This window comes from Mesoplodon densirostris, chromosome 14 (assembly GCF_025265405.1).
Source record: "Mesoplodon densirostris isolate mMesDen1 chromosome 14, mMesDen1 primary haplotype, whole genome shotgun sequence".
Lineage (NCBI taxonomy): Eukaryota > Metazoa > Chordata > Mammalia > Artiodactyla > Ziphiidae > Mesoplodon > Mesoplodon densirostris.
Genome location: NC_082674.1, coordinates 41577445 through 41599099, shown reverse-complemented (window position 1 = coordinate 41599099; position 21655 = coordinate 41577445). Strand labels below are relative to the sequence as shown.

Below are 21655 nucleotides of genomic sequence, written 5' to 3'. Positions count from 1 at the left end.
CCCAAAGCACTGTTGAACTCTGCTGTAGACGTGGCTTTCCATGCCCAGCATCACAGCAGTCTCACATGAAGATATTGTCTAACTGGATACAAAGGCCTGCTGTTTCACAGGAGCTGGGGTGGCTTCTGAAGCATTAGTCACGAATATAGCATCACCTACTTGAGCAGTCTGTCCTCTTTCTAGCCGTATAAATGGGCTGACTGACAGGGGACTTGGGTGTGCCACCCTTTCTTGCTATAACATTTAATTAAGACACTACATTTAATTTGTAGAAAATGCTTCTTTTTTGTTTAAGAAATGGAGCAAAATTGGAATACCTATAAATACAATATCAATAATATTAAATTAAAATTTGAAAAAGATCACTCATGATCCCTCCATCCTAACACAAATATTTACATTTTGCATATTGCCCTCAAATTCTTGCCAACAAGCATAGTATTTTTTAAAATAAATTTTAAATTTTATTTTATTTTTTTATACAGCAGGTTCTTATTAGTCATCAGTTTTATACACATCAGTGTATACATGTCAATCCCAATCACCCAATTCATCACACCACAACCCCCACGCCCCGCGACTTTACCCCCCTTGGTGTCCATACGTTTGTTCTCTACATCTGTGTCTCAACTTCTGCCCTGTAAACCGGTTCATGTGTACCATTTTTCTAGGTTCCACATACATATGTTAATATACAATATTTGTTTTTCTCTTTCTGACTTACTTCACTCTGTATGACAGTCTCTAGATCCATCCACGTCTCAACAAAAGACTCAATTTTGTACCTTTTTATGGCTGAGTAATATTCCATTGTATATATGTGCCACAACTTCTTTATCCGTTTGTCTGTCGATGGGCATTTAGGTTGCTTCCATGACCTGGCTATTGTAAACAGTGGTGCAGTGAACATTGGGGTGCATGTGTCTTTTTGAGTTATGGTTTTCTCTGGGTATATGCCCAGTAGTGGGATTGCTGGGTCATATGGTAATTCTATTTTTAGTTTTATAAGGAACCTCCATACTGTTCTCCATAGTGGCTGTATCAATTTACATTCCCACCAACAGTGCAAGAGGGTTCCCTTTTCTCCATACCCTCCCCAGTATTTGTTGTTTCTAGATTTTCTGATGATGCCCATTCTAACTGGTGTGAGGTGATACCTCATTGTAGTTTTGATTTGCATTTCTCTAATAATTAGTGATGTTGAGTGGCTTTTCATGTGCTTCTTGGCCATCTGCATGTCTTCTTTGGAGAAATGTCTATGTAGGTCTTCTGCCCATTTTTGGATTGGGTTGTTTCTTTCTTTAATATTGAGCTGAATGAGCTGTTTATATATTTTGGAGATTAATCATTTGTCCGTTGATTTGCTTGCAAATATTTTCTCCCATTTTGAGGGTTGTCTTTTCGTCTTGTTTATGGTTTCCTTTGCTGTGCAAAAGCTTTGCAGTTTCATTAGGTCCCATTTGTTTATTTTTGTTTTTATTTCCATTACTCTAGGAGGTGAATCAAAAAAGATCTTGATGTGATTTATGTCAAAGAGTGTTCTTCCTATGTTTTCTCTAACAGTTTTTTAGTGTCCGGTCTTACATTAAGGTCTCAAATCCATTTTGAGTTTATTTTTGTGTTTGGCGTTAGAGAGTGTTCTAATATCATTCTTTTACATGTAGCTGTCCAGTTTTCCCTGCACCACTTATTGAAGAGGCTGTCTCTCTCCATTGTATATTCTTGCCTCCTTATCAAAGATAAGGTGATCATATGTGCATGGGTTTATCTCTGGGCTTTCTATCTTGTTCCATTGATCTATGTTTCTCTTTTTATGCCAGTACCATATTGTCTTGATTACTGTCGCTTTGTAGTATAGTCTGAAGTCAGGGAGTCTGATTCTTGCAGCTCCGTTTTTTTCCCTCAAGACTGCTTTGGCTATTCGGAGTCTTTTATGTCTCCATACAAATTTTAAGATTTTTTTTGTTCTACTTCTGTAAAAAATACCATTGGTAATTTGATAGGGATTGCATTGAATCTGTAGATTGCTTTGGGTAATATAGTCATTTTCACAATATTGATTCTTCCAATCCAAGAACATGGTATATCTCTCCATCTACTTGTATCATCTTTAATTTCTTTCATCAGTGTCTTATAGTTTTCTGCATACAGGTCTTTTGTCTCCCTAGGTAGGTTTATTCCTAGGTATTTTATTCTTCTTGTTGCAATGGTAAATGGGAGTGTTTCCTTAATTTCTCTTTCAGATTTTTCATCATTAGTGTATAGGAATGCAAGAGATTTCTGTGCATTAATTTTGTATCCTGCAATTTACCAAGTTCACTGATTAGCTCTAGAAGTTTTCTGGTGGCATTTTTAGGATTCTCTATGTATAGTATCATGTCATCTGCAAACAGTGACAGTTTTACTTATTCTTTTCCAATTTGTATTCCTTTTATTTCTTTTTCTTCTCTGATTGCTGTGGCTAGGACTTCCACAACTATGTTGAATAACAGTGCTGAGAGTGGACATCCTTGTCTTGTTCCTTATCTTAGAGGAACTGCTTTCAGTTTTTCACCATTGAGAATGATGTTTGCTGTGGGGTTGTCATATATGGCCTTTATTATGTTGAGGTAGGTTCCCTCTATGCCCACTTTCTGGAGAGTTTTTTTCATTAATGGGTGTTGAATTTTCTCAAAACCTTTTTCTGCATCTATTGAGATGATCATATGGTTTTTATTCTTCAATTTGTTAATATGGTGTATCACATTGATTGATTTGCTTATGTTGAAGAATCCTTGCATCCCTGGGATAAATCCCACTTGATCATAGTGTATGATCCTTTTAATATGTTGTTGGATTCTGTTTCCTAGTATTTTGTTAAGGATTTTTGCATCTGTATTCATCAGTGATATTGGTTAGTAATTTTTTTTTTTATAGTATCTTTGTCTGGTTTTGGTATCAGGGTGATGGCAGCCTCATAGAGTTTGGGAGTGTTCCTTCCTCTGCAATTTTTTGGAAGAGTTTGAGGAGGATGGGTATTAGCTCTTCTCTAAATGTTTGATAGAATTCACCTGTAAAGCCATCTGGTCCTGGACTTTTGTTTGTTGGAAGATTTTTAATCACAGTTTCAGTTTCATTACTTTTGATTGGTCTGTTCATATTTTCTGTTTCTTCCTCGTTCAGTCTTGGAAGGTTATACCTTTCTAAGAATTTGTCCATTTCTTCTAGGTTGTCCATTTATTGACATACAGTTGATTGTAGTAGTCTCCTAGGATGCTTTGTATTTTTGCGGTGTCTGTTGTAACTACTCCTTTTTTATTTCTAAATTTAGTGATTTGAGTCCTCTCCCTCTTTTTCTTGATGAGTCTGTCTAATGGTTTATCAATTTTGTTTATCTTCTCAAAGAATCAGCTTTTAGTTTTATTGATCTTTGCTGTTGTTTTCTTTGTTTCTATTTTATTTATTTCTGCTCTGATCTTTATGATTTCTTTCCTTCTGCTAACTTTGGGTTTGTTTGTTCTTCTTTCTCTAGTTCCATTAGGTGTAAGTTTAGATTGTTTATTTGAGATTTTTCTTGTTTCTTGAGGTAGGCTTGTATAGCTATAAACTTCCCTCTTAGAACTGCTTTTGCTGCATCCCATAGGTTTTGGATTGTCGTGTTTTCATTGTCATTTGTCTCTAGGTATTTTTTAATTTCCTCTTTGATTTCTTCAGTGATCTCTTGGTTATTTAAACGTATTGTTTAGCCTCCATGTGTTTGTGTTTTTTACATTTTTTTCCCTGTAATTGATTTCTAATCTCATAGCATTGTGGTCAGAAAAGATGCTTGATATGATTTCAATTTTCTTAAATTTACTGAGGCTTGATTTGTGACCCAAGATGTGACCTATCCTGGGGAATGTTCCTTGCACCCTTGAGAAGAAAGTGTAATCTGCTGTTTTTGGATGGAATGTCCTATAAATATCAATTAAATCTATCTGGTCTGTTGTGTCATTTAAAGCCTCTGTTTCCATATTTATTTTCATTTTGGATGATCTGTCCATTGGTGTAAGTGCTGTGTTAAAGTCCCCCACTATTATTGTGTTACTGTCTATTTCTTCTTTTATAGCTGTTAGCAGTTGCCTTAGGTATTGAGGTGCTCCTGTGTTGGGTGTATACATATTTAGAATTGTTATATCTTCTTCTTGGATTGATCCCTTGATCATTATGTAGTGTCCTTCCTTGTCTGTTGTAACATACTTTATTTTAAAGTCTATTTTATCTGATATGAGTATTGCTACTCCAGCTTTCTTTTGATTTCCATTTGCATGTAATATCTTTTTCCATCCCCTCCGTTTCAGTCTGTATATGTCCCTAGGTCTGAAGTGGGTCTCATGTAGACAGCAATATATATGAGTTTTGTTTTTGTATCCATTCAGCAAGCCTGTATCTTTTGGTTGGAGCAGTTAATCCATTCACGTTTAAGGTAATGATCGATATGTATGTTCCTATGACCATTTTCTTAATTGTTTTGGGTTTGCTTTTATAGGTCCTTTTCTTCTCTTGTGTTTCCCACTTAGAGAAGTTCCTTTATTAGAGCTGGTTTGCTGGTGCTGAATTCTCTTAGCTTTTGCTTGTCTGTAAAGCTTTTGATTTCTCCATCGAATCTGAATGAGATCCTTGCTGGGTAGAGTAATCTTAGTTGTAGCTTCTTCCCTTTCATCAGTTTAAGTATATCATGCCACTCCCTTCTGGCTTGTAGAGCTTCTGCTAAGAAATCAGCTGTTAACCTTATGCGAGTTCCCATGTATGTTATTTGTCATTTTTCTCTTGCTGCTTTCAGTAATTTTTCTTTGTCTTTAATTTTTGCCAGTTTGATTACTATGTGTCTCGGTGTGTTCCTCCTAGGGTTTATCCTGTATGGGACTCTCTGCACTTCCTGGACTTGGGTGGCTGTTTCCTTTCCCATGTTAGTGCAGTTTTTAACTATAATCTCTTGAAATATTTTCTCTGGTCCTTTCTCTCTCTCTTCTCCTTCTGGAACCCCTATAATGTGAATGGTGTTGTGTTTAGTGTTGTCCCAGAGGTCTCTTAGGCTGTCTTAATTTATTTTCATTCTTTTTTCTTCTTTCTGTTCCACAGTGGTGAATTCCACCGTTCTGTCTTCCTGGTCACTTATCCGTTCTTCTGCCTCAGTTATTCTGCTATTGATTCCTTCTCGTGTAGTTTTCATTGCAGTTATTGTATTGTTCATCTGTTTGTTTGTTCTTTAATATTTCTGGGTCTTTGTTAAGCATTTCTTGCATCTTCTCCATCTTTGCCTCCATTCTTTTTCCGAGGTCCTGGATCATCTTCACTATCATTATTCTGAATTCTTTTCCTGGAAGGTTGCCTATCTCCACTTCATTAGTTGTTTTTCTGGGGTTTTATCTTGTTCCTTCATCTAGTACATAGCCCTCTTCCTTTTCATCTTGTCTATCTTTCTGTGAATGTGATTTTTATTCCAGAGGCTGCAGGATTGTAGTTCTTCTTGCTTCTGCTGTCTGCCCTCTGGTTGACAACTCACTTCTGAGTGCCAAAGTTCCAGCCCACAGTGGCCAGCAGTGTCTTCAGCTTGGGAATCCCCACTGTATCGTCAGCAGAACCATCCAACTTGACAGTCCAGTGGTTAAGACTCCGCGCTTTCACTAAAGGGGGTGCAGGTTCGATCCCTGGTTTGAGAACTAAGATCCCACATGCTTCTAGGGTTGGAGGTTCTCCTGCAGAAGCGGGGGGTGGCTGTGGCTCACCGTGGGGACAAGGACACTGGCAGCAGAAGTTCTGGGAAGTACTCCATGGCGTGAGCCCTCCCAGCGTCTGCCATTAGCCCCACCAAAGAGACAGCATAATATTTTATTCAATAGTTTTAACATTGTGTGTATTACAAGTTTCACTTTGCATGGCATACATATTTTAACCATTTTTATTTGTATTTGCAATTAGTTTGAGTCAAAATATATTCTTTTAGAGAATATATTTACTAAAAAAATAGAGGTAGGAGTGTAGAGCTTTATGAAGTTAAAGAGAATAATCAATTATCAACTTTTTGGGGGTTAATATCCACATTACAACACATTTTTATCTGGTCTTTATTTCAATAAAACTTAGACTGCTTGTGATCTAGGTAAAATTCTTTGGTTTCTATCACACCTTCTTTTCCTGTTCTAATCCAATGCCCTCTCTGAACTTCTGTGGCAACTACAGTTCAAGCAGTGGTTAATTGTATACATATGCATAGTTATCTGTTATCTTGAACTTCCGTTTAACTTTCCTCATTTTGGCCCTTGACTCCCCAGCCAAAATCTAAGCCCTTTAATGATAGTCTCTATGTGATGTATTGATGTATGCCTGAAACAATACTTTGAGTACACAGTGCTTATATATTAACTTCTGAGTCAGATTGCTTTCCTAATGTATAGCTAAGCTGTACTAAAGAAACAAAGGATTTGGGGCTTCCCTGGTGGCGCAGTGGTTGAGAGCCCACCTGCCGATGCAGGAGACATGGGTTCATGCCCTGGTCTGGGAACATCCCACATGCCACAGAGCGGCTGGACCCGTGAGCCATGGCCACTGAGCCTGCGCATCCAGAGCATGTGCTTCACAACAGGAGAGGCCACAACAGTGAGGGGCCTGCGTACCACAAAAAAAAAAGAAACAAAGGATTTGACTAGAGAAGGAAAGTGAAGTCTTTTGGGTACATGAGATATGTCTAGGAAGAGTAGACATGGATGCATGCCTTGGGCTATCGATGAGTGCCATGAGAGCAGAGATAAGAGGTGGGCAAGGAAGAAAAGACTGCAATGTGAAGTCCAAGCAAAATTCACTTTATGTATTTTCAAATATATATATATAGGTATGTATATAAAACAGTGAACAGATGGACCACATATAGTCTTTACTTGCAAGGAACCCATAATCTAGAATCAGTCACATGAAACCATTTCATTGCAATTACAGTTACTGCTACTAAGTGTTACAAGGATGCATAATGGAAGGCTCTAGGTTAATTTGGTGGAGGGATCCAGAGAATGCTTTCTTGAAAACCATATAAGCTAGTATCAAAAGAAGAAATAAGTTGGCCAGACTCAGATGTCTGTGTCTGTGTATGTGTGCGTGTTGGGATGGGTGGGAGTGTTGAGGTGTACACAGAAATGCAGGAAATTTGCAAAGCAAGGTGAATGGCACCTTCGAAGAGGATTAGCTTGGTTGTAGAATTTGAAAGAAGTCCACAGTGACTAGAATTTAAAGAGTTAGAAATAAATGGTTCGAGATGAAACTGGAGAAGTAGGCAGGAGCCAAATGGATATATATGTTTGTTATGTACGTATCTTAATGATACAGCAAATCATGTAATACATAGGACAAATATTTTTATTAGAACAGCTATATTTTTTTCACAACTTTGTCCCTTGAGGAGTGTCAATAGTGTTCAAAATCTACTTAATTTGAGCCTTGCCAGCTAAATTAGATATTACTGTATTGTATGGTTTGTATAACAACTACTCGTACAGCATGTAGTTGGAAATTATGTGATAATGCTGCTTTTAAAACTAGAGTAATTTTGCAAAACTTTGTTAAACTTTTACTTTGCTTTATGGGCCTAGGCATATCCAAATGACATGTTCTCATTTAAAAACAAAAAGTCTAAAAATGGACTCCTAATCTTCTCTGGAAGTATGTACAGCATTTAAGAACCCTTTTGTGTTTCCTTTCCCAGCGTTAAAAAAGAGGAAACAGGAAACCTTCAGAAGAAGCGAGTATCTTTGTTTTCACTTTCATATTATTCTGAACAAATGTTGGTTTCATAAAGTTGCCTTTCCTTATTGTTTTCCAAGTATATTACTATGTCTTAGCAAAAACTGCCACTTTTATTTCTGAAGAGAAATTGCACATCAGGGGAGATCTATGAAAATGAGAGGAGAAAAATACGTTAGCGAAGTTCATATAGCTTGTCTCTACTGACCAATAGTCATAAAAATATGATTACAATTTTATTTCCCTTTGTTTTCTGAGCACCACCATGAAATTTAACTCCAATTCAAGGATTTGAGTTTTATTACTCCTTGCTGCTTACCTTGATTCTTTGAAATTACTCTTGTTTCCTTGAAGTCTACTGATTTATAAAAAATTAATATACTATAGTGTGACCAATATTATTGGTTAGGTGGGAAAGTAAAACTATCCTGAATTCAATCAAAATTGAGGGTGCTACACTTTTAAGTATGAATTATCAGATTTTCCATCTTATTCTTCACCTGTGGAACCTTGTTTGAAATATCCATTATGTACAGTCCCTTATACCCAAATGGCCACACCAATTAGAGCTAGAACCTATCAGTTGGTAGTAGTGTTACTAGATGGGGCCTGCTTCTTGTCAAAAGTACTGAATCTTGAAACTGATATAATGTTATATATCAATTATATTTAAATTTTAAAAAATTATTAATTAAAAAATATACTGAATCCTTCAACAATTCAAAGAAAAGTAAACCAAATTTTACATACCGTTTTATTGCTTGAAAATTACTTCAACAGAGACATGTATGTTGCTGGTGACATTTTCAGTGGAGGTAACAACAATTTTAACCCACATAAAATTAACTGGAGGAAAAAGAAAGTAAATCAAAAGAAAAACCTCATTCCACATTTATTAGGGTAAAGGAAGTATGCAACTAAATTATCCTTTATTCAGTGAGAAGCTCTGGCTTTATAAACCTGATTTATGTATTCAGTAGATTACTGTAGTTGATTTGCATGCTTTTTAAAAAGTTGAAACTCAGACACTTTTCATAATTCCAAAATGAATTGGTCTTTCACAAGTGGGTCATTACTGCTTTATCCTTACCTCTGATTTAGGATACTTGAAGTTGAAAATAGTTTCTTGCCTTTCATTTGATTTCAATTTTCAGATACATTTTCCTTGTTTCTAACCTCTTCTATCTGTATAGGCCTGCAACCTTTGACTGTCCAAAGAAAGTCCATGTAGTGTTTCTACATCCCAGCATGCTTGTTATCAGATCCCAACACTTTCCAAAGAAAAGTAAGGGTCATCAGAAATTATATTTATCTTTGACCTTTCCTGATCAAATGGGTTGTTTTATGTCCTTTATATTGCCTGTAAAGTTTTAGAAGCATATCAAACTAAGGACAGGATTAAATAAAATGAATACAATCATGCAGAGTTACTGGATATGTTATAAACAACATATCACCATGAATTTGTAAAGGAATGAAATGCATTTAGGGCAGTTTCTTAAAATAATGTACTTCATTTATGCCTTTCCATGTGCAGCTTGTTAATGAAAATCATGAGGTAGAGGCAAAATGTGGGCTTATTCCTGGTGAACTTAAACAATCAGAGCTATTTTGTACCCAATACTATAAGAGGGATTTGGGAATCATCTGTTAGGAAGACATTGTCACTCTATTTAGATGTGCCTTTGTTTGTTGATAATGTATTTATATACAATTTTTTAAAAAATTTATTTATTTTTGGCTGTGTTGGGTCTTCGTTGCTGTGTGCAGGCTTTCTCTAGTTGTGGTGAGCAGGGGCTACTCTTCGTTGTGGTGTGTGGGCTTCTCATTGTGATGGCTCCTCTTGTTGCAGAGCACAGGCTCTAGGCACCTGGGCTTCATTAGTTGTGGCACGCAGCCTCAGTAGTTGTGGCTCGTGGACTCTAGAGCTCAGGTTCAGTAGTTGTGGCGCCCGGGCTTAGTTGCTCCGTGGCATGTGGGATCTTCCTGGACCAGGGCTCGAGCCCATGTCTCCTGCATTGGCAGGTGGATTCTTAACCACTGTGCCACCAGGGAAGCCCCTATATACAATTTTGTCACAAGAAAAGTCATTAGTTTTATATTCTAGTAGAAAAACAAAGGATTTGGAGAATAAAGTCAACATATAGTGAAGTAAGCGCCATCTGATTTCCTATCCATTATGCCAACTAAGAATAAAGTCTGTCCTTGGATTTCAAAATCAAATATTTCAATTAAAAAAATACTCTCAACTAGAAGACATCTGAAATCTATGGGTTATGGGATTGTATGAGCCCATTTGTGTGGGTACCTGTCTTAAAAATTAGTGTGTCTTTTTATACCTATCTCTGCTGCCCACTCTGTTTTTTTCTTGTTGTTGTTCTTAGATCACCTGTTTGTTATTCATTGGGAATGGAGTGTATGTTCTTTTTTTAGCTGAGTCTCATCAAGAATCTTCAGAAGCTATTGTTGATTTAAATCATACCATATCGATCATGTTAATTGTTCTGTGAGTGCCAGTTAAAGGTATGGGGGCAAATTGTATGTCTGTGTGCATGTGGGTGTATATGTATTCTTGTGTTTTTATGTACTCTTTTCAAAATCATTCAAAAGGCTTCCATTTCCTCCAGCTGTATTATTTAAGACTTTTCTCTCTACTTTCCCTAGTAATAATAACTATGTTTATCTATTTTGTGGCACAGGGCAGTTATTATAAAAAAAATAATGAACTGATTGTATGGATGTTCAAACCAGTGATAATCATTATAGACATAAAATTATAATTGAAATATTTGATCTTTCCTTTGGAAAGTACAAAGGGAGGCTTAGCTACATGTGATCTATCCTCTGGCACAAGTATTTGCTTTCCTGTGAATGTTGTTAGCCTGTGGAGATGAGATAATGGTGCCACAGAAGCTATCAGAATTTAAAACAAGATTTCCTTTGCTACTTCATTCTACAGATATTTCATAGGAGGTTCTATGACAGATATTGTGTAAACACTGAGAATACAACAATAAACACTACACATAATACCTGACCTCATGGAATTTCAGAGTTCAGAGAGAAAATATTTATTGAATATGCAATTACAGGGTCAGTGCTTGTTTCAAAAGGGCATGTATCAGGTGTCAGGAAAGCATATATTCAGGTGTCCTAATTTAACTTGGGGACATCAGGGAAGACCTCCTGAGGAAATAATGTTCTTGCCAAGAAGACTCCATTAATGACTCATGTTTGGCTAAGGAAAGGTGAGGATGGGATGGGATGGGAGTGAGGAAAATCTTTCAAGTAGAGGAGAGTACAAGTGCAAAAGTCCAGAGGTAAAAGGAGGGCTTTAGAAGAATTGAAATAATTCTCATGAGGATGGAAAGAGGAGAGCAAGGCAGTGACAGCCATGAGATGGGGCAGGGGAGGTGGGAAGAGACCAGATCATGGAAGTCATCAAAAGCCTCATCAGGTGGTCGAGATTTTATCCTGAAGGCAGTGGGAGGGTTATAATAGACAAGCGGCATGATAGGGTGTTGGCTGACATGTGGAGGATGGGTGGGATTGATTGTGGAGAGGATGCAGAGATGTCTGTTATTATATTGTAGTCGTAATTGGGCAAGAGGTGATTTGCAGCCTAGATTTGGGTGGTGTCTGAGCAAATAGATCATTTCTGATGATGGGAACACTCTAGCATGAAAAACAGCACAAGGAGCCACATAATTATAAAGTTGTCAGGAGAGGTATAATAGTGTAATTTGGTATGAGTGTTGCTCTACAAAGAGGTCCATAGAGCAAAGGGTATGTGTTTTTGAAAGTATTTAATTTGCTTATCAAATTAGGTACATAAACATGTTCATTACACAAATCACATATAAACCAAAATACATATTCATCAAGAATCATGCTGCCATAAGACAAGTAATACTAAATTTTAGTATATTTTTCCAAATATATTGATATATGTATACAAGCACACAAAAGAGAACGTAAAATGTACACACTTCTTTTTTTTCTTTTTTTTTTTTTTCTTTTGCGGTATGCGGGCCTCTCACTGTTGTGGTCTCTCCTGTTGCGGAGCACAGGCTCTGGACGTGCAGGCTTAGCGGCCATGGCTCACGGGCCCAGCCGCTCCGCGGCATGTGGGATCTTCCCTGACGGGGGCACGAACCCGCGTCCCCTGCATCGGCAGGCAGACTCTCAACCACTGCGCCACCAGGGAAGCCCTGTACACACTTCTTGAAAACAAAGATAGGCTTGGAATTTATGCTATTTTATCCTTTTAAAAAATTATCAATATACCAAAAATATGTTCCCCTAGGATAAAATACTATAACATTTTAATAATTTCATAATACAGAGAGATAGATATCAATGTTTTTATTAAACTATATATTTTGTTCCACTTTGGTATTTACATTTTCAATTAAATACTAATGTATGAAGTATTTTCAGTCATATAAAACTTCAAAGGACAAATTGATAAGGTCTAAATGATAGTTCTTTTCTCTTTCTCTAAAAGTGTGTGACTAATATGGTGGGTTTATTGTGGTAAGTATAGTGTATACATAAAACTAGCCTAAGAAAACATTTATTAATTATTCTAAATCTGAGAAAAATGTGTCTTTTATCTTCCCTAGTAAAATGCTCCAGTCTTTTCTTGTGGGCAGTACTACCAACATTTCTTTCGCCTCTGAGTCCTCATGTGAGCTATTACCAAAATGTCTTAGTTCAAAATTCCACATTAGTTAATTTTCATAGAATAGAAAAACTTCTGGCATTATACACGATTGAGTGCTGAGATGGCAGTCTAGATTCTTTCTAAGTGCTTTATAGATCAAGAAAACAGTCATCTATTTGCAAGCATTATTCAAGGTCAATTTAAACTGTGTTTTTATCAGATAATTTTTTATTCAAAGAATCAAGGCTCCCACTTAGTTTAGAGCTATGAATAGGGACCACTGTTGTGGCTTGTGTTTGTTCCTGAAGTTATCATGCCTTCTTTATAATAGTTTAATAAGCAAATATTTGAGCATGTAATTTTTTTCAAATGTCATACGCCTCAATCTGTCAAGTTTTAAATGAAACTGAAGGACACTCAAAGTCACTTTTGTCAAAGCCTTTTCCTATCATAACATATTTGATGATGCAAGATGTATTCCCTTGTGATGTCCAAGTGGTTGATAAACCAATTTGTGTGGAATATACAAGAACTATTCAGACTTTTTGGTTTCCTTAAATGAGATGAATAAGAATTTCTCTTTTCTGAATAGGACATAAAGTATGCTAGGCCTATTTTAGATGCTTCAGTGTGCCGAAGATGGTATTAAGTTTGGTGTTCATAAATTACTAATCTGGAATAAGAGATTGACTGTATTTTGAAAACTTAAACCTGTTTCACCTGAACATGTTTAACTAGTTAATAAGAAACATCAAAAAGACAAAACCCTGAGATCAATGTTCATTTTTTTGTAAAGCTATTATATGCTGTTTAAATTGGTTGTTCGGGTCTGTCTATAACATAAGTTTTAATAACCTAGCTCAAATGCAGATTTCTAATTTTCAATTAACATAGGAATAATTTTGTTTGCTAAAATAAAATAAATGAATGAATGACAAGTCTGAAACATGAAATGTTCTAGGTAGAGCTTTTTAAAATTCCAAATTTCAAAAAAATCATGTGGCAACTGTATAGCTCAAGCTTTAAGTATTAACTTTTAACCTTTGACCTTACAGATTTTAACCAATGAAATGTCTCTTTAAACTTTAAAGGAAACAATGATAACGAGCGCCTGGCGATTGCTAGACAGCGAATTCCATATCGACTTGGTCGAGTAGTTGATGAATGGCTACTCGACAAAGGTAAAAAACATTGATTAAAACTTCAAATAAAAAAATAATTTGAACATAACCAAGTAGTACTTCATTGTAACACTAATAAACATAAAAAATAAATTTTCCGTAAAACTAAATTAAAAACAAATTTAAAACAGTAAAATGTAGATAGTAATATTTGCATTCCTTGTATAATAATTTCTATACATTTTTAGACGTACCAGCTGTTTAATAATCTTACCCTGTTAACTTAAGGTTAAAGGGACTGTTAAATATAATCCACTAACTCAATCTATGAAGGTACTCACAGCAAGCATTAACCCAAAATGATAAATCATTTATAGATTATATTACATGTTCCAGCCTCTAAATTATTAACTAAAATATATGTAGTTCTGATATCTTCATTATGGTCCTGAAAAAAACAAAAAAAACAACTCTTGGTTTAAACTCTAGGCATCTTAAATAGTGGGCAATATGGATTGCCAGTCAAAATGAAGTCCCTTTAACGTTTGCAACCTTCTAAGAGCATTTGGGAACAAGCCCTAATTAAAACTGAACTTAAAGTTGTGTGCATGCTTTTTATGAACAGAGAGCAATCTGCTAAAACTGGATACTCAATTTGATGATATTGGTACTGTTGTGCTGAGGATTGCTGTTTGATGGAAATGTGCCATAATTTCTCCATCGGTTTGTGTATCATTCCTGAAGCTGCTTTTTACATCTGAAGCTATATTTTTTTTCATTTTGTTTTGTTTTAATAGACTTGCTGAAAGCCAATCAGAAAAATCTTTTTGGATTTTTTTTTGTCTCTGACACGCTCAGTGTAAACTATATGTTTCTTTTCAGTGTATTTGCCGGAAAACAGAATAATTCAAATAACAATGGACTATTGCCTTCAAAAAATACACATTTCTAAAGAAGAGCATATAGATACCTGTGGCCATTATGTGAATTATGAAATTTTTACCATAAACTTAAAATCAGATTTCAGCTGCTATAGATGAGTTTCTACCAGTGGTAATTTTAGAATGACAAATACTTGAAATATTAAATATCTCATTTTTAATTAAACAATTTAGACTTAAGAGACCAACAGTATAAGATCTTGAGGTAAAAGGGGAAAGGAATCCTCTAAAAATTAATTTATACTACATATCTTTGATTGGTCTTTTAGCAAAAGCACTGCATTTACAATAAGTTGAGAATTTACAAGTATTTGCCAATGATTATGCATTTCATGGACACCTCATTTATAAGCAATGAATTATGAGTCAAATGCCTCTCTTATAGTTTATTGCTCTCATTATCCACCCCATGAAAGATCTGTTTTATCATCCTTTGTAGAATGTAGAGTTCACAATCAACATTTTTGCATGTATGTAATATTATTTTTACAGGGCGTCAGCTCACAATCTTCAATAGCCAAGCAACCATAATAATTGGCGGGAAAGAGCAGGGCCAGCCCTTCCAGGGTCAGCTCTCTGGGCTTTACTACAATGGCTTGAAAGTTCTGAATATGGCAGCCGAAAATGATGCCAACATCGCCATAGTGGGAAATGTGAGACTGGTTGGTGAAGTGCCTTCCTCTATGACCACTGAGTCGACAGCCACTGCCATGCAGTCAGAGATGTCCACGTCAATTATGGAGACCACCACGACCCTGGCTACTAGCACAGCCAGAAGAGGAAAACCCCCTACAAAAGAACCCATTAGCCAGGTGAGTACACAGATTTCATTTCTTCTTTCTGGATCTGTGATTATGAAAGTGGACTTTTCTGCATATGTTTCTTTTCTAGAATGGGATTATTTCTGATCTCAAGCATTATGGCTTTTTTAAGACTTGCTTAATATAATGGATTCAGTTTGAGGATGAAATGTGTATATGCTGTTGGTTTGTGGTTTGTGAACTTTTAGTGATATATACTGCTTTGTGATGATTTGTGTGTGGTTAGTTGATGGTCTTGATTCAATAACCTTGGTCTAGCCCAAGCTGAGGGGATTGTCTACTAATTACACAGGTTTTTCACTTTTTAAGTTAAATGAACAAGTCAAATAGTGAAGTACCCGAAAGGCCTTGTTCGAGCTTGTTCATCAAAATAAAATAAAAGCAAATTTGAACATCTTAAAAAATAAATTGCCTATAGCACTTCTATTGTATTTTGAAGTCTGAAAATTTTGAATTGGTAGGCATGTGGCTCTCATCGTGAATAATAAGTCTACTATTTTACTGTTTATGGGAAAAACACACTGTTAGTTTATCTGAGGACAAAGACCCAAAATACGGTACTTAAAAACTGTCTTGGGCCAACATATTTCGTATGTTATATAGCTACCTGCCCTCACCCATATTTCACTTCAATGAGCTTATTTTTCAGTCTAAGATTTTTGAAAAACAATTTTTAAATGTCATACTTATACAACTAGGAGGTATATTTATTCCATCAAGATATACTTACTGATTGCCTACTATGTGTCAGGCACTGGCTTAATTATTGGCATTACATCAATGAAGTAGAAGAAAAAAAAAAAACACTTGCCTCAGAGCTTACATTTTATAAAGGCTTTTAGAATGCTGTTGAAATTCTATTAAATTCTATTAGATCTCTGTTGACATTTATAGCCTTTGTACATATTCTATTGTTAATGCTTTCAGAATTGTGTGTTCTTCTTGGCTCAAACTTGATTGTTTGCTTTTGTTTTGTTTTTGGTAGTTAGTGAATGTCTCTAGTAGGTGCCATATAAAGCTTTCCAAATATATGATTCTTACTTTTCTAGAAAACAACGTACTAAAGAAGCAAGAATGACAATTATTTTTTAAATTGCTTTTATTTCAAATGTTTGAAATAGATCATGTGTCACATTTAGAAAGAGAGTAAAAGAGGATGAATTCTGTTCAGATCAGCACCTATCTACTAATTAACATATGTTTACCAGAGAAAGAAGAATATAGATTCTGATTTTTACTTTGAATAGGAAAGGGTGAGAGGAACAGAATAGAGGAAGAGAAAATGTCCTAGAAGAAGAGAGATGACCAAAAAGTTGTAAAGTCTGTAAATTTATAAATGTAGTATTTCATATCATACACCTATATGCATCACTTTTTTCTTTCTTCTCTCTCCTTTTTTAAAATTTGCATTTGGCCACGAAGTAAAATGGGCTGTCTCACAGGGTGTTCATCAATATGTATTTACTGATCACACTACATGTGCCATACACTGTTCTAGGCACTGGGGATACATTAGGAACACCAAACAAAAAACCCCTCCCTTATGAAATAGACATTTTAGTAAGAATGTGTGCTTAGAGTATAATCATTTTGTTGATTTTCTCTGTCTTGTTTGGGTTTATAAGATTGTTAATAATTGCACTTAGCCTCTTGGATAAAGACTTGTGTCTTTAGACAGATTGATGCATGCCCAACAGCTCCGTTTGATATTCTTTTCTAATACTTCACTAATGATTTGTTATTGTGTTTATTGGTTTACGGTTGATTTAACGATAAGCAGGTTATTAAGGCAAATCTGATATAGGAAAATGAAACACAGAGCTATGATAGACTATTTCCTTTATGTAAAATAATTCATAAGAGGACATTCTAGGACATTCGGAAATAGAAATGTTCTTGTGAATAAAATTTGAAATGATCAGATTTTTTTCTTAGTAGTCTTGTTTCATCGTTAATGAAATTACAGCTGCTTAAGTTGCTAGGTAAACCAGATGTATCCCAAAATAAGGAAAGAATTATCAGCCTTACTTTTATGTTTTTTATCAATTAGTACTCGCTATGTATTAAGAAATTATGTTTTTTAAGTAAACATTTGTAAAATAGCTATTTCATTTGCAAGTTAAACACCTAGAAATGAAGAAATTAAAAATTTATGCATTAACTAATGTGAAAGGAAAACAGTTTAACTGCCCATTAATTGCCAATGAAAAGAGTCTCTTTTATTGTAAGCTATAACATGTTTAAAGATAACAGTGGTTTATGGAAGTAAATGATCTAATCAATTAATAATTACTTGGTTCATTTGAGGAGGTATTGACTTAAATAAAAGATTACTAAGTTCATTAAAAAATACATATTTTAAATCTTTAGATTTTTAACAGACCAATAACAGCAATTAAATAATATGGATTAATATACTACAAATATTCAACAACAGTGTTTTAAAGTTGTACTAAAAGTTTTTAGAATTCTCTCTTAAAAGGATATGTTTGTGATTACAGGTAATAGAATGTGAATGTATGGGGGAAAAACTACTAGGGAAGAAAGCAAATTATTTTTGAGTAACAGAATAATTTGTTGTAAATTTACTTTACTTCACAGTTGATTTTTATCTTGCCCTCCAACTACAAAGAGATTACTGATATATGTAGAATTTAAATGTTTGTTACAATTGTCAAAGTTTTGACATTTAAATATGAAAGTGATTTGTAATGCTAATTCTAAGACTGTAACCTTTGACCTGCCTACTTTCATCAACCGCCTTACCAGATTGTGTACCAGGGAGGGTCATTTTATTTTTCAAAAGCCACACTGGACTGTTTTCTCAATCAAGGTGTATTTTCCTCAGCAATAGCTACAATGGCAGTGTACTTTAGGGTGATTGCATGTTTTAGAACTATGGAAACAGATTTTTGGTCAAGCGGAATTAAATTGGATTCATTTCAGATAGATGAGATGAGGTTTGTTCAGCCATCCTGCAGGGCAAGTAGTAGGGGAGAATTTTCGGTTTTCACAGAGTCAGAGAATATAAAAGAGTATTCACAAAATGTCATCCCATAAGATCCTGTTTACATTCCTACTTAGAAGTAAATACGCTTTAAAAAGAAAAAAAAAGGTTTTCTTCTCTGAACGATGATCAATTTTAAGACTGATGTTTACTTTAGGAAGATACGATCTATGTCATGAAATAATGAGTACATTTACCAACCTTTCTGATTAAATGACTTTAAAAAATGTGAATATAAAAATATTAATAGTACTTTTTATATGGATTATATGAAGTTGATAAAAATTTGTTTTACTTATTATATCTAATATCTAAATGTTTCCATAAGACCCACTCATCCTAAAAAAGAGAAACTTTCTATAAGGCTAATCTCAGAAAGTGAATATTTGCAAATAATTAACAGTATTAAGTTCTTCGGGATGCTGAGAGCTTCTTGGGATTTTTGATGGCTGAGTGTTCCCTCCTCTTCTGAATAATCTGCCAATGTCTTACAATGTATGTGTAGATTTACTTAAATGAATAAAACTAAGCCAACATGCAAAGGGCAATATTCATTCCCTTTGGTTGCCAGTTTGTAAAGAAAGGAAATTATTTCTTTTAAGATCAAGATTGTGAAATTTCTTTTGGTCTATGCTTTGTATCACATTTTGTGATATTGTGGTTCTTTCCTTCAAGAATATTTTACAAGTTATTTACATACCATAGACAATATGGATCCATAGTAATGCCTTTTGCCTAGAGGAGGTACGGTAAAATAGAAAGATCACAGCAAATCAGGAGACCCGTTTCCAATTTCAACACAACCACCTACCTTTTTTTGTGTAACTTGGACAGGTGGGTTAACCTCGCTGCACTTTGGCCTTGCACTCTCTCTAAAATAAGTGGGTTTAGGTATCTCTTGAATTGTACTCAGCTCTAAAATTTCACTGACTCTAGTGATGATACTCTTATTTAGGTCTTCTGATGCTTATTTAATAAAGCATAGATTTCACCCTTGACTTTTACACAGTGTGGCATGCATCTCAGTTGGCCTGTATAGTCCTCTTGTGCACCTGGTATACCGATGTAATTATTAATAGTATCCTTTTCTGACTCTCAAAAGCATCCCATTTTCGTCTGTAAATTATATTCCATTCTACTTTTACAGCATATATAAAATCTTATCTTTGCAAGAAAATCATACTTCATAAGAATAATAAATAGAGAAGCCCTGTCCTTTCATTCAGAGCAGAAGCTGATTCTGGTATCCTTACTTGGTTTCAAGAATCCATAGCCTTTTTCATCTTCTTTTCATCTCATTTCAAAAATCTTGAGAAGGGAAACAGAATAAGGCATTGAGAGATTCTGGTTTTTGACTGGAGGGACTATAGTTTGCAACCCTTAGTAAGAAATTAAATTGTAGACTGGGGCAGAATCCGTAAATATAAGTGAAATGTATTGGAACAATCTAGTTAGGCTTTTTTTCAGAGTGGAGGTAGCAAACCTACTCAAGAAAAGGAATTATTGAGGATTTGAAACATTGGTAGGTGGTCAGTACGTGTATCTTCATTTCCTACTGAAGCCATTGGCATTTGATTCCTATGGAATGTTCCAAAAAGTATCCCAATTAGGATTCAAGCAAAAAAAAAAGAGTGTTTGAATGTGTCAGATGCTGCTATTGCTTCCTAGTGGCTTTGGAGATACTCATAAGAAATTAATACTATTTTTTTGAAAAATGTAATCAGAGTGCACACATATTTCCATGAAAAATATCTAAAACTAACAAAAAACATATTGTAACTTCAAAGAACAAAATTTTATTTTTTTTATTAAAAATATTAATTAACCTTAGCTGTGGCTTCATTATTAAAAAATAACTGCATTACTTATAATTATGTGTGTTCCTGATAACCACTCTGCATTTTAAAGTACTAGTGACATGAATAATTAGTTTTATTTTCTCTAGTCCAATCATTCTGCTCAACTCACTTAAACTAATGTACATTTCTACTGCAAATTTTAGTGCATACTGAAAAGAAAAACACTTGGGTGTAGATTTGAAAATATATACAAAGGCATATTCTTCTGAAACTAAGAAGAATGGTGCCAGATAAGAGAAGTGCAGCTCATTGTAATTTTAAATGTAGGTAAGCACTTCAGTTTAGAAGGTGTTTTTGCCCTCGTTGTGGGTAAGCAAAAGTTCTAGGATATATACATTTTAAAGAGTTTATTTTAAGAATTATTGGGTTCAGTGCATATTCTTTAGGGTCTGGAGGTTTCACTGGATGAAAAGGTGCTCTCTTGGTGGATGCAACCTTGGTTTTGAGACATCTTTGGACAAGGCTAGTTCTAGACAAAAATAGCCATCCATCCACTCATCCATCCATTTATTCACTTAACACATGTTTGCTGAGCACTTATTATATACCAGGCAATGTTATTCTAGTCACCGGAAATACAGCATTGAATAAAATTAGATTTTTCTGTACAAAGCTCACATTCTAGTTAGGGGAGATGGACAATAAACATTAAAACAGCATACATGGGATGTCAAGTGCTATAGGAATAAAGCAGAGAGGGGAGGGGATGCTTGTGTGTTGGTGCTGGTGGGGGGGAAGCATAAGGCGGGAATCTTTTTTGAATAGATATGGAAAGATTATTAGTGATATGGCATCAATTATAAAAGAACATTGGGGGTGAGGTGGGGGGCGGGAACTGTGCATGCCCTGCCCTGTGTGGTCCTAAGGACACAAGACACTAACTAATAAGTGTCTTGTTAATTAAATCAGAAGAGTAGTCAAATTCTAGGGATGCATGTGAATGAGGAAGAAATGAAGACTCAGAAAGTACAGCTTGGTATTTTTCTTGTTATTTTACACGTGAGAAAAATTGAGGCAGAGAGAAACTAAATAACTTCCCCAAGGCTATGCAGCCAGCTTCTTTTCAGAGTACGTTGGGGTGATCTGGTCCTCTGCCCTTAAATATGTCCTCTGTTCAGAATCTCATCACTTCCTGCCTTCTCATATTCTAAACTAGCTGCCTTCTCATATTCTAAACTAGCTCAAACTTCTCATATTCTCATATTCTAAAGTAGCTCAAATGATCTCCACCCAGGTGTCACGCTGCTCTTTCGAAAATGCAAATATGGGCCTTAATACATCCAGGTATTTAGGACAAAGAGCAGATTCCTTGGATGATTGTCAGGGTCCATTCTTCACAGCTGGCCTCCTATCTGCCTCACTAGAAGTTTTATCTCCACTCCTCCACTCTCTTTTCCCCTGATCCTGTTGAACTACTAACAGAAACCTCTAGAGGTCATGCTGTTTCACACCTCTCTGTCCTCTGCCTGGAAAGCTCTTTCCTTTTTT

General features: G+C 35.3%; 1 protein-coding gene across 24 annotated transcripts in view; it reads left to right on the top strand.

Moving 5' to 3' along the window:
• The window catches only part of NRXN1 (neurexin 1), a 1137515-nt gene that overhangs the window by 982598 nt on the left and 133262 nt on the right, over positions 1-21655 (top strand). For 15 of the 24 annotated variants that reach the window (XM_060116684.1, XM_060116670.1, XM_060116674.1 and 12 more), the window contains 2 exons: positions 13510-13599; positions 14973-15292. In XM_060116684.1, coding sequence (XP_059972667.1) covers positions 13510-13599; positions 14973-15292 — 410 coding nt within the window. The remainder of the gene's footprint in view (positions 1-13509; positions 13600-14972; positions 15293-21655) is intronic. The other 9 variants (XM_060116683.1, XM_060116682.1, XM_060116678.1 and 6 more) reach the window with 1 other exon arrangement.